The sequence below is a fragment of the Frieseomelitta varia genome, unplaced genomic scaffold (assembly GCF_011392965.1).
Source record: "Frieseomelitta varia isolate USP_RPSP 00005682 unplaced genomic scaffold, Fvar_1.2 scaffold_274, whole genome shotgun sequence".
Classification (NCBI taxonomy): Eukaryota; Metazoa; Arthropoda; class Insecta; order Hymenoptera; family Apidae; genus Frieseomelitta; species Frieseomelitta varia.
In genome coordinates, this window is record NW_025110006.1 from 14908 (window position 1) to 28353 (window position 13446).

The following is a 13446-nucleotide window of genomic DNA, read 5'->3' on the forward strand; positions in this document are numbered from 1 at the left end:
GCTTCTGAAGTATGTAAATGTATTATATCTGTATACATATATTTTTATAGGTAAGATTTTTTTTCTTTTAAAAGGCCGATTTTTGTCATTCATTTACTAAAAAAAAGAAATTTGGAAATAGAAGACTTCAATATCTGTTTTATTGATAACATAATAAGTTATTTTAACAAGACTATGTACATGACAAAAATGAAATTTTACTCAACTTCATTTCGATCTTAGTTAATGTTAATATTTTTATGTTTGTAATTCAAATATTGTAACTATTTTAATTTATTACTGCATTTACTGTTCAATATTAAAACGAGTCAATAAACTATTGTCATAGACAATCTAATTCTAATCATGACAGATTAGTGTTATTATTTTTCTAAAGCATTACATTGAAAATAATAGTTTGATATGATTTTTGAAAAACATTTTCTTACGAGACATATGAAATGAAGATGTGCATATTTATAGGAATAATGTTTAAATATATTTGTAAATACATTTGTAAATTTCACTCGTTATTTTTTTTTACTATTTTGAATTGCGAATAAGTCGTTTTCGAAAATATTTATAATTAAAAATCAACATCATCAAATTAATTACTTATGCCCGAATATATATCAACGTAGAAATATATGTAATTGTTATGTTATACTATATATAATAAGACTAAAGTGAATTTCGTATTTTGGGAATATTACAATTTTGTGCAAAAAATAAACTACCATTTTATAGAAGAAAAAATACTTTTTTTTTTTATTTCTAAAGTGCCGTGATCGAATATAATTAATCTGTATACTTATATTTTTCTACTAAATTTTATCAAGTACGATATAATTAAATATCTAGAATTTGTTTAGTTTCAAAAATTATTTTTATTTATTGTGTTGGATACATCGTTATTACTATCAGCTTAAACTACTTTCTAAACAAGTTTACTTGGGAAACGCTCTAGATGACATAAGTACATATTCAATAAGTACCTACATCTAAGTATAATACTTCAAATAATTCATTTGAATGTTGCAGCTTCGAGATCCTGATATTCTCCTTCGGTTTCTTTTGTTAAATCTTGAATAGTCGCAAAAGGATAATTTTAATTTCTTGTGTTTGAGCTTGTTAACAATGTATATTTCAAATATTAGAGGAAAATGATATATTTTACTTACTCTTGTAGATTTTCAAATATAGCGAAAGCAATTTCAATTCTTTCGACTTAATGTATGAATAAAGTACTTAGAAATTATTTATTTGCAATATATATTACGTTTATGTACACGATCCAATATAAATAAACAACATTCAAAAGACAATGAGGTAATAACATTTCTCTTATTTCTTGATATTCGCGGTAAATGATGAAGAAGATGAAGGAAACAAACGCTCTAAAACAATGCGTTTTGATCGCATATTGATATTATAAATATCAACAAAGTTATAGAACAGTTTCATTAATTATATAAATTTCATGTATTTTAAATTATAATTTTCTTTTCTTCTTCGTTGACATTTCGAGAGAAAGTTGGATTTTCCAAGATCATTTAATTTATAATAAGTACCAGCAGCTACGTATTCTCTCTCTAAATATAAACAATTAGAAACTCTCAGTTTAATGAAATGATTGATAATGATTTATCTAAATTCATAATAAGTGTCAATGATTAATAATTATTTTATTTTGCAGCACTACTTGTCAACGTTCAATAGTAAACGTAATCACGGACTGACGCGATAGCCAATTCTACGGATTGAGTGACTATTTTCTAATTGCTGTTTGCTCGTTCAGTGTATTTCTCTAAATTATAATTTCTTAATTAATATTTATAGTCAATATAGAATATTATCGATTTGTTCTTTTTTTTAAATTTACAATGTAAATATCTTTCGTTCTAGGTGTCTGCAAGATTCTGCAAATGCTATTGCAACCGAAGGCAAGAAATTTTATTTTCTTCTTCGTACAAATACAGAGGAGCCGTCATTCGTCAATCATAAGCTCGAAATGTACTACGCCGTGCTGCTGGTCTTTATTTAAAATGTGTTTTATATTCTTTGCCCAAGCTCGACATTCGACATTGATTATTTTGTTTCCTGAAAAGTAATTGGTAGTATTTTAGTAAGCGTTTAAAAAAAAAGATCATAGAAAAAAATATAATAGATCTACTTTGCCGATTTTTCGAATTTCAATGTCATTCATAGTGGAAAAGAAGAATAATATTTATAATTAATAAGAATACTTACAGCAATCTATATTTTAAATGGATTAAATACAGATTTAATGTAAAAATCAAATAAAAAATTTTAATTTTAAATAATGCACATAAAATTTGTTCACTATTTTGAGCATTTTCTGCAGAACTCACTATTTCTTTTATAAAAACGTCACGTTCTTCTTCTGCAATCTTCGTATATCGAAACATTAGAATTTTCCAAATTTTAAAATGTCTTCAGTTTTGCTTTTATATCACATTATTTGTGTCTTAAAATACTACAGGTTGCAAGAACTTTGTAGCAAGTTGTTCATAAATATAATTCTAATATATAGTGCTGTTTATTAAAAAGTACATTGGCTAATGAAGTCAGTTGCGAGACGAGACAATATGTTTACGTAATTTTAAAACTGTTTGGCCGATGACACCTTTTAATAACCGATATTGTGCCGCGATGCACTGGATTTTACTGGTTTTAGCTCGAGTGTATCATTTGCTTACCGTCTACATATGCAGGTCGGTCAATGTTAAGTAACTAGTTTATGAAATATGAGTATACGATCTTTGATCTTATTTGATCAACAACTGAAAAGTGATCATTCTTCATGTGACTCGGAGATTAATGAAATTTTAAGACTCCAAGATTTAGAATTTCGTTATGAAATGATCGAAACATTGAAAATGATTTTTTTTTTTTAGAATTTTATCATTACGTTTGAATAGTAAGAATTTCAAGATTTAGACCTTCAAGATTTAGACGTGAGAGATGTTTTCTGACAATGACAGCTACAAGGAATTAAAATTTACTTACTTGCTGGCCGAAGAAAATGTACAGCTATGACAGGACTTAAGTAACCAGGGATATTTTGATAAGGATAATAATATCCTGGAAATCCCTGATTTTTGGGATAGTAGTTCAATTCACCGATTTCTTCATTGTCGTGTGGATTTGCACCTCCGCATGACACCCATACGGTATTCAACTGCAAAAGACAGAAATTTGTACAATATACTGTACTATAATTTGTAAATATAATTTGTTCTTGAATATTTGTCTATATTTATTTCATATGTAGACAACATTATTTTTATAATTTTATCTGTATTCAAATAATACCGAGTAATCTTTGTTTTAAAACGTTTGTAAATGAAATAAAATATAAATGAAATTATGAAAATCGTCTTATTAAGTATACAGTATTATTGAAATACGTTTTAAATATATCGACTGACACAATTAACTGACCGACTAACTAACCCATGAACTGTTGATTGATTTAATATGTTCAACAAGACTTGGTGGCATGTTCTCTGGCAAATCTGCGGTGTTGTTATAATATTCTGGTACCCAACCATATATCTGAGAAATAAAATATTCATCAATTAATAACAAATAGAAATTACGATACAGTAAAATCAGTAAGCGATAGAATCATAGCATACCCTATTTAATTTAATGAAGATACAAGGAGCTGAATTATTGAAACCATATTGCTGACTAGGCGAACAAGGTCCCCAGTTGTTCACCTCAACCGCACAAACATGTCCAGGTTTAACTGGCGTGTTATAATTGCAAATCTGTTGATTTCTGCCACCATTTGGTAACATGGATGAGTTAATATATTCTACAGAAATTAATAATGACAGAATATTAATTCTTTCTTTTTTTAACGTGCAAGTATTTTATTTAAATGGTAAATTAATAAAAGATTGAATATATATTTTATTTGAATATATATTTTACTATCGACATATGTCATAATAATTTACCTTCTAAAAATTTATCTAACAGGCCTGTCCATTTTTGCACCGAATTAGGATCCGACGAACTGTACCAAATTAACGATTTTTCATCAGTGTTCTCGGAAATCGGCCGAAATCCTAAACCTATGAACAAATAAAATATTCTATTGTTACTTGTTGTATAATAGCAGTGTAATAACGAGTGAAATAAATTTAAGGATAATTTAAATATTTCATTTTATTAACTTTGTTAACACATATCTCTCGTTGAAGATACACTTACTATTTTTAATTATCGAAGTCTGTTAGTTGGTTTTTGTGCAAGTGACCGGCATGATACGGGATCTTTTATGAATTATAGTTTATAGGTTTGTTCATACAAATACTTGCGAATGGTAGAAATAGAAAATCGATAAATTTACCTGGATTTGTTCCTATTATACTTTCCTCCAGAATCCATCTTGGTCTTTCATCATTTAGAGTAGCTAACAGTCCTTTCATGCAAATAGCAAAGAGCAAGGCCAACGCGCTGAAGAAGCAAGTATAGAATATTCCAGTGATCGCTGGAATAAAATAGAAAATAGATCTGTTAACTAAACGATCCATCTGCTCATTATTAAAATCAATGAATTAAACAAGAAAATCTCGAATTTCTGTTTTCGACTTTATTCAAATGAGTTTATAATATTTTGATAGGAATAAGCAAGTCCAAGTTATTTGGGATAATTTTACCATTCCATTTTGCGTAACACAACCTTAATTCTATATATGCCAATTATAAAAATATATGCGGCCTCGAAAATTTTCACCATTTCAACGATTGAAAGGAAAGTTATTTAAAGCATGGGCACCGTGCCAAAGTCCGGTCTATATATAGATACTTTTTTTTAAGAGTAGTATACACTATGATAGTTACTTCTGCTTCTTGTTCGCAAACAATATTTCAACGGATTTTCGATATATAATTTGATGTACTATTAACATTGAATACTTTGATAATATAATAATAATTATAAAGGGACGTATTAGAAAATTCCCACTTTCACGAGTTTTGCACGCAATAAAAATTTTATTACGACAACGTAATCGTAAGACTAACATTCTTGAAAAAAGAAATCTGATATTAACCTCCTCTGGAGAAACAAATATATAATTATCATGATAAAAAAAAGCAATTGCTCAGTTAAAACTAAAATAGATCACGTGTTAAGAGATGTGTTGTAACGATAGTGCAATCTGTAAAAAAAGAAAAAAAAAGATTAAATTTCTTCGATGCTTTGCATTTTCAAGTCGCATTTTAATCAATTGTTCGAATATACTTCTCTCAGTTAAATTGAAACTACTATTTTTTCTGTTACATTGATTTTTATATTATATTTCTTGTATCCTAATCATTTTGAGCAATGTAATAAAAAGTGAAAATTAAAATTTTGTTCAATAGATAACTACTTTAATAAACCGCATGATCTGTCAGCTGTCCTAGCAAAGAAAGGCAACAGATATCTGCAATATATATGTTTACATATAGCATTTCGCGTTAATTTGTATGTATATATGAACGTACCAATTATTAATATTAAGAACAATATAATTATGTGTAGACATATTTTTCAATTTAATCATTCTGATAATTAATAGTTAATGTTCGGTTAAAGGCTACTCTTCAAATATCGCATTTAATTCAGAATACTAACTTTAAAATAAAATACAAGTATTTGAAGATGTCACAATATATAACTGAGAATTCCATATTTATAATAGTTGTCTGACTAGTTCTACAGGAAATATACGTATATCTATTAGTACGTAGATCACACACACATATAACGAAATATTTATCAATTCAAAACACGTTTCCATTTCAGTTGAATGACACCAAATGAGTAAAACTCGATCACGACGTTTCACTTAATCGTTAGAAATATTTGTAAATATAATTGATAAAGCTTATATTTTGTGCAAATCTGATGCTTCATTAGTGCTTCAATAATTTCGAGAGAATATACCAGTATCGAAATTGATGTTGACCTTATGTCGCAACGTTACGTTACTATACAAGGAAACTAGTCTTTCAAATACGTGTTTTGTAATTCTTGTTTTCTACTTTGAGAACGAGATGATGCTGGAAATTTTTACTGCATCTGCTACTGTGTCTGCACGTATATACAAATTGACAAAGCGGATTCTCGGTAATTTTAGTAGTTAAAACTTCCTATTTTTTTTTTCCATTTCTCATAAACTCAATTCATTATTCGTTGACTGACAGTCGACACTGAAAACCCGTGTGACAATTCACGTAGTGTTGTACGTGCTAATAACGTGGAGAAAATACATGTGTTCAAATACTTTAAATTGCTTTGGCCTTTACTTTCTTCCTGTTCATTAATATATCCTTGATATAGTAACACAAAAATTATAGCTGAAACATGATTGAGAATGACAAGAAATAAGTTGAGATAAGATAAAATCAAAATTATTCGTTTAGGTGATTATTGTTTGAATAAAACCTTATTTGCCAATGTGTGATATTAAATCGATTTCAGATGTAAATGATATTTATCAACGTGATGTTTTATAACAGATTTTATAAGTATGTCACATTTATAGTGTTATTACATTAGGAGGCATTAGAAGTATTAATATCAATAAATCGTGACAGAAGTTACTTCCGCTCTAATAAATCTTGTTCTTTGTTCTCCTCGCTCCCCTGTTCCTTCACTTTCTTCCCTCATCACTCTTTCTCTTTTCCACACGGAGAAAAATTTCGGTAAAATTTAAAGATTAAATATCGTTTTTCAGGGCAAATGCATTGTTTCGTTACCAATATAATGTAACTTTCAATTTCAAAATTAAATATTGTAAGGCACTACCTAAATGGATAAAAATAAAAAAAAGAAGTTCATATAAATCTGTTTTCATAAAATTACAGCTAATTCTCTGATAAAATAAAAATAGAGTAGTATCGATATTAATCCTACTGCTAGATCTTCATAGCACGTTACCTAGGTTTTGAATGATTTATGACAGAGATTATAGGAATTTTCAATTTGAAAGCTTACGATACAGAACATATTTGCATATTTATGACTATACTAATATTTCACTTGAGTTTTTAAAATTAAATGGAATTGCATATCTAAATTTTTCTATAAATCACCTGTAACTTTTTAGTCACGTATTGACATTCCAATATGCAGTTATTTCTAATGCAGTTTTGATTACGTATTCGGTTAAATATATGTTCAAGAACAGTACACATGTTTCTTCTGTGAATAAACCATTCAGTTTTCGAAGTAGATGCTGAAAACAGATATTTTCTTACTCAAATTTATAAATGCACCGATTAATTTTTTTTAAAATTATAATAAGTCATTATAACATAATAAAAATCCATACTATTAATTAATGTTCATATTTCGCACGTCAAAACAAAATTTATCAGTTTTTTATTTAATGTATAAATAATATAATTTTTTTTAAATAAAATAATATACGAATAATGTTTGAAACATAAAAATACTTAGCTGATTCCAAGCATTAATTAAGATTTTAAAGTTCGTATATTGGTTGCGTAATTTTGTCATAGAAATTTTCCAGTTTCTTTTTGAATGTCTAAGATTTATCAATGTACGTTTATCATACATTATAAATAAAATACTCGCTCAAAATATTAATCGGATAATAAATTATACATTTACTAGCAATAATTATAATTTAATTGATAATTGATGAATGATAAGAATGATATTTACTGTTGAGATGTTCTGCAATATGTGTTATACAATCAGTTTTCCTATCATTTACAGAAATTCTACATTTGTAGAATTTTGTTTTATCTGTTTCTCTAGTATTTGCTAACTGAAATGCAACGAAGTTTGAAGTCAAACAAACATACCGTGGAACTTTGAAATCAGATAAAGTAAAGCGAAGGAAATTTGCAGACATTCAACTACTCTAAATATGCATAAAAATTTATCATTGTCTATCTGATTTGCTTTACAGTGTTGTTATAAAATAATGAACCTTTATAATTATAATTTTGTGAACTGTTAAAAGTGAAGGATTTATAGAAGAATTCATATCGTCGTGGAAGGTCAATTAATATGATTCTTAATTTCTTATCGCGTCTTATATAGAGCACTCGGCAATTTCAGTGTCATTGATAACAAATAAATATTACTATCGTAGTACAAGTTGTTTTTTTGTCTCAATTTTTCAATTAACACGGGCTATCACGGATCCTACGAGTCCTTACGATTTCTTTTAATCGCTCTTTAATATCATCGATACTTATTTCCCGTGTTCTTTCATCCTATTGTTGCCAAACAACAGAGACACAAATACACATTACACACACGAAGGTCATTTTAAAGTTTACTTTCACCGATATACAAATGTGTATATTTACGCGTATATAATGTATTAAATCTAGTTGCATTCTTTTTTGGATAAGATAGTCAGACTATGATAAGAAAGATTACGAACAAAAACCGAGAATACCGCGAGTTCATCCCGTTGGCATGTAGCAAAGTCAAGGAAGCCCTAATTCTCGGTACTTGATTTAGGCATTCAGCTCGACTTCACGCTTACATCGCTGACACAGAGAGTAAGAATTTCAAACAATCATTTGTCATTTAAAAAGCTAATAACGCACGTAATAATAATAATCGCAACGGTAAGAGGGAAAATGAATTTTCAAAGTACGAGTCGAAACGGCAGTGTGCAAGTGTGTTCGATCGAAACGCTGAAACTTTTGTCTATGCACAGCCCGAAGCACATGCTATCCATGCGCCCGTACAAACGTATCGTTCATTCAATAATCTCTCATCTAGTCTCTAACGTTGAATTATCAGAGAATAATTACCCCATTTCTTTCCCGTGTGGCCGCAGTAAGTGCCTTCTACCGGATCGTGAAAGAAATCTTGCAGAGCTTTCCAGCGCGACTTTTGCTCCGGCACTCGTTTGTAATCGAACTCGTATGTACCATTCTGCAATTGCTTGCCCGGCATGCTTATTTCGAGTGGCTGTGTCCTCGTAACACACTCGCGAAACTTTATCAATCGACTTTCACGCGGATCTTTTGATCGAACGATCTCGTCCCGACACGAAGTGTCCGAAAGTTCGATTTGTTAGACGACGGCGAGAAAGACGGCACCGAAAAATCAGAAGCTCCGCTTCGGTGTCGTCGAGCGAGTTTACACTCCGCTTGAGCTGAGACAGCTCACTGCTCTCGCTATCTCGCAGAGAGCTGAGCGATACCGCGTGTAGTAAAGCTCGGTGGCGCGACCACGATCGGCCGCGGTCCTACGTCTACCGATCGAGTAGTGGGAAAATGCTAAGATATGTCAGAGAGGCTACGCGCTCCTCGCCTTATGGCTGACTCACACCTAACTGCCAACAAGAACTTACTCCTCCGGGTGTACGAAACAATTTTCGTATCAATCGATTAGTTGACCATGATTAAATCACTCGTTGACCGTATCTTATCGGACGAATTTTACTCGTTACGTATTGAATGTCAAACGAATCGAAAATCAATACGTCGCTCTTCATCCATCACTCGTGGCTATTCAGTTACTTCTTTCTTTTTATTTACTAGCCGTACACTGCCGTTCTTCTTACTTCTTTATCGTGTTTGTATCTTCTTACGGTTCTCACGAACTGAAACTGTAATATTATTACCAATGAAATTTTATAAGTGGACTGCGGATGTTTATAATTTGTGTTGTACTTCCTGTTTGTGTTGATACAATTAACTTGAGAATGATAGAAATCTTCATCCGCGGCAGAACGATTCTCCTTGAGTTTGAAACCGATACAAGAAAATAAATCGAACTTTGAAAGTCCTTGTATTGATGCTCGTAATAGGATCGTGGCATGTCCCCGTTTATGGAAAATACCACTTACAGATCGTTGATCTTTTGGTACACGGTAAGTAGACAAGTAAACCATGGAACGAATATTTTCTGTTACGTCGCACATGCCTGTATGCACTCTAAATTTATGGAAATTGTCACATGAATTTTTAATATTTTGCGCGATCTATTAATATAATATTATCGCAGACAACGACTTTTAAAATTTACATTTCGATACCCTTCGAGAGTTCAAATTTCCATAATCACTTACGAGCTACTGAATTAGTAAATTATCTTTTAAGGCAAAAGATATATTTACAATTTAAATTTACCATCCAATTTTCCATACTATGTATTTTCAATCATTATCATCAATTTGATTCACAATGTATTTCTAAGTGGTGATTTATTAACGTGCATCGTATCTCGTTCTCTTTGAAATGATATATAGCAATTATATAGCAAGGTATTAGATTTTATCTTTTAGATTATGCAATCATAGATCAGAAACAGTCAAGGTCGCACGATTTCACGTGTTTCTCGTCATAAGATATGTAAAAGCATACTGTAGATCGCACTTTATTGTAAATTGGATTTCACACGTTGAAATTGAAATGAATCTTCCCATATGGTTACACGTGGAAGGCCAAACGATATTGCAACTAAATGGCAAAAATGGAATTATTTTTTGCACGTACTTTTTCTTCGAATTTTTTTACTCTTGTTCACTTTTATCTTCCTACTGAATTGAGATATACCTTTCTTTTTTTTTTTAACAGAACACCAATTTTTGTCCTTATTTCCTCTTAGTAATTGTACGATGAGTTTTGACTCTCTGTAGGAATCTTATTGTTAGAAATAAGTAAATTGTTAGCGAACATTTTTCTTTTCGTTTTACCTATTATTATTTGGAAATCTAGCGAATAACGGGAACGTTGCTCGACATTGTAAGCCCATAAATAACATTCCACTGTTACTAATCTGTTCGCTGCAATAATTTGCGAAAGTAACGTGCACAAGTTTGCCAAATGGAAGCTTGATACTTACGCGTTAGATTTTTGAATTCTAATGCGACAATAGGGGACAGGTAGCCTGGTTGTCCGGTAAACGGGAAATATTGAACTGGAAATCCAGGAAGTGGAATGTATTCTATTTTTCCTATGTGCTCTTTATCAACGTTATTCGCTCCGTCGCACGATAACCAAATGTGAGGCTTGCATAAAGTAAGTACGTTTATTTTAAAGAAATATTATTATAAAAATAAAATGCTAAATTATACCTTCGGAGACCTTTGTACTGCCTGTTTTAATTCACTCGGCATATTTTCCGGCAAATTCGACGAACGATTATAATATTCAGGTACCCAATCGAACCTCTACAACATACGTATGCACTTTTTCTTCACATTTCTCGAGTATTTTCGCGCTTTTAAATTTCTTTTACGAGAAATTTACCTTGTTGAATTTAATGAGAACGCAAGGTTGCAAGAGTTCTGCATATCCGTATGGAGGCTTGCTACATTTTCCAAGAGACGTTATATCGAAAAAGCAAGGTTTTTTATTGTGATCGATGTTCGAAGGTTGGTTAAGGCAGTTGAAATCGTAATTGGACGTATTATTACGATACTCTGAAATAAGACTCGTACAATGTTACGCGAAAAGTAAAGTAAAAAAAAAATATATTATAAATAGACTGCTGACTTCCGCGCGTGTACAGAAAATTCGAAGGCGCAAAAAATGTACAAAGTATGCACAATGTTCGAAAATGCGTGCAACGTATAAAATATATACAGTTGATTAGAATTAGAGACGAAACCCGAGTCGAAAATGAAATAAATATCCACAGTCTAGTTATAAGTTAAGTAACGCGCCACGTATGCAAATTGTAATATAAATATTTTGTATAAATACCTTGCAAAAAATCAGACAGCGCTCGGATGTACCTTTCCGGTCCGTTATTATTATTTGTATTAGTCGAATTATTCACCGAAATAATGGGTGATGTAGCTAATACGCTGTTTGGCTTAAAAACTATTCCTTTTAGAAAGATTTTATTTAATATCTTCTGTAATTAACTTAAAATTACACGGGTAATTACTTTGTTAAATGGCGGCTTGAAAATTACAGTGGTGTAAATGAGAATCTCCAAGAATCCAGATCGATGTCAAATTTTGAATGTATCGTTCCCCATAGTTATTTCATTACTTTATTCTTATGAATACAGTGACGTATTTATAATAATAAACGCAGAATATTGCAACGATAGTAGCAAATCGACTTACACCATTATGATTCTCATTCTTACAGATAATTTTCAATGCAATTATTTGTTTTAAATGTCGTTAATGACTAATACCTGGACTTCCGAATGTAGAACGGTAATGGCGCACCCTCACGCCAAAAAATGAATTTGAAGATAAGCCAGGGTGTTGAAAATATGGCCTGTCCAGTTTAGAAACGTAGTCAATGCTGATCTTCATTTGTATTGCAAATATCGATCCCAAAATGAAAAAGAAGCACAGGTAAAACATTCCCAATTGACCTGAATTTCAAATATATGTTAACACATTTAATGACGTAAACCGTACTAAAAAACCGGTTGTAACTAGATTAATGCAATGCCACTAATTTCCTCAGTTGGGCCATGAAATTTTATTTATTTCAAACTACGTATGTTAAGTTGTAATTCTCAATGTATGTGCAAACTGTTATACCCCATTCTTTCGCTGTTCTGTCGAGAAACGCTTTTCGATCGTGATCCCAAACGAACCGCAAAAAGTTTCTAAGAGGTCCCAAATCAGGCTGTGGTATTCGACTTCGATAGTATTCTTCATCGTGTAATATCACCATATCGAAAACCAAAGTATATTTCCAATTTCTCTTCGAAATTATGAAAAGTAAATTGATAAGGGAGTTACTTTACTTTTTTGAAGTTAGTTATTTATTGTGCATTTATTTTCAACTTACTTCAACAAGGCAAGCGTGGATCCTCGTCGATTTTCCGCGTCTAATTTTGCATGATTCTGAGTAGATTTTATTGCGTTGCACCTCACACTTTGTATCTATACAGATCGAAAGTTTTAGGGTGGTTTTGCAGTTGATACGGACGTACGTGTATTTATATAGACAAATGATAAAACCGTGCAATCTTCCCGCTATTTATCTTGATTTGTCTCGTGCCAGTAGTACATATTTTATTAGAAGGGCAATAGAACTGCGTATACCAATTTCTACGAAAGCATGAATTATTACAAAGATACTTGTTCATTCTGCTTTTCGATGCGAAATAACCTATTAGAAAAATGAGCTCAGCGAGGTAAAATTAAAATCGTATTCTTCAGAGCAATACCGGTTAAATCGACTGTGCGATCGTTCAGAAAGTTGTAGCAGTTCAAAAGTGAAAATTTAATTTGTGCACAATTTTTGTTGAAGAAATTGCAATTTAGAAAAATAGATTTTTCCATCAAATCAATTTACCAACAATATAGCAATATATCACTTAAAGATTTCTACAATTTATGCATATAATAGCATTAAGCAAATGTATATGTATACATACATGTATGAGAAGATCAATAATGGATGTTTCAACTTAGAACGGTATAAATGATTTGTATAATATTTTTATTACTGATTAATCTTTTCCCA

At 30.8% G+C, this 13446-nt stretch overlaps 2 protein-coding genes across 9 annotated transcripts; both read right to left on the reverse strand.

Moving 5' to 3' along the window:
• Positions 1-849: 849 nt before the first annotated feature.
• LOC122528978 (sodium/potassium-transporting ATPase subunit beta-2-like) lies at positions 850-9198 on the reverse strand. 2 transcript variants are annotated; one of them, XM_043654674.1, is made up of 7 exons: positions 8806-9198; positions 4364-4504; positions 3969-4085; positions 3642-3823; positions 3457-3558; positions 3010-3181; positions 850-2079 (listed from the first exon to the last, which is right to left on the reverse strand). In XM_043654674.1, the coding sequence occupies exons 1-7, from the start codon at positions 8948-8950 to the stop codon at positions 1967-1969; spliced, it is 972 nt and encodes a 323-aa protein (XP_043510609.1). In that variant the 5' UTR covers positions 8951-9198; the 3' UTR covers positions 850-1966. The 2 variants fall into 2 exon arrangements, with proteins under 2 accessions (XP_043510609.1, XP_043510610.1); XM_043654675.1 differs by lacking the exon at positions 8806-9198 and adding an exon at positions 5884-6084.
• On the reverse strand, positions 8982-13299 carry LOC122528976 (sodium/potassium-transporting ATPase subunit beta-like). 7 transcript variants are annotated; one of them, XM_043654666.1, is made up of 10 exons: positions 12939-13298; positions 12766-12860; positions 12513-12678; positions 12155-12340; positions 11710-11835; positions 11254-11426; positions 11079-11174; positions 10847-11012; positions 10698-10787; positions 8982-10634 (listed from the first exon to the last, which is right to left on the reverse strand). In XM_043654666.1, exons 3-10 carry the CDS (start codon positions 12646-12648, stop codon positions 10606-10608), a joined length of 1002 nt encoding a protein of 333 aa, XP_043510601.1. In that variant the 5' UTR covers positions 12649-12678; positions 12766-12860; positions 12939-13298; the 3' UTR covers positions 8982-10605. The 7 variants fall into 7 exon arrangements, with proteins under 7 accessions (XP_043510601.1, XP_043510603.1, XP_043510604.1 ...); XM_043654668.1 differs by having other exon boundaries at positions 8982-9608; positions 10558-10634; positions 12766-13298; XM_043654669.1 differs by having other exon boundaries at positions 12513-12676; positions 12766-13299.
• Between the last annotated feature and the right edge of the window lie 147 nt (positions 13300-13446).

Excerpts from the sequence above, each read along its gene's own strand:
- LOC122528976 (XM_043654669.1), bottom strand. The coding sequence starts at position 12,648 with ATGGTGATATTACACGATGAAGAATACTATCGAAGTCGAATACCACAG. Across the intron at positions 11,013-11,078 it reads CAGTACAAAGGTCTCCGAAG|CCTCACATTTGGTTATCGTG; the intron begins GTATAATTTAGC and ends ACTTTATGCAAG. Across the intron at positions 10,635-10,697 it reads AGATTTCCAAATAATAATAG|AGAGTCAAAACTCATCGTAC; the intron begins GTAAAACGAAAA and ends AGATTCCTACAG.
- LOC122528978 (XM_043654674.1), bottom strand. The coding sequence starts at position 8,950 with ATGCCGGGCAAGCAATTGCAGAATGGTACATACGAGTTCGATTACAAA. Across the intron at positions 4,505-8,805 it reads CCACACGGGAAAGAAATGGG|CGATCACTGGAATATTCTAT; the intron begins GTAATTATTCTC and ends ATTTTATTCCAG. Across the intron at positions 2,080-3,009 it reads ACATTTTCTTCGGCCAGCAA|GAAACAAAATAATCAATGTC; the intron begins GTAAGTAAATTT and ends ATTACTTTTCAG.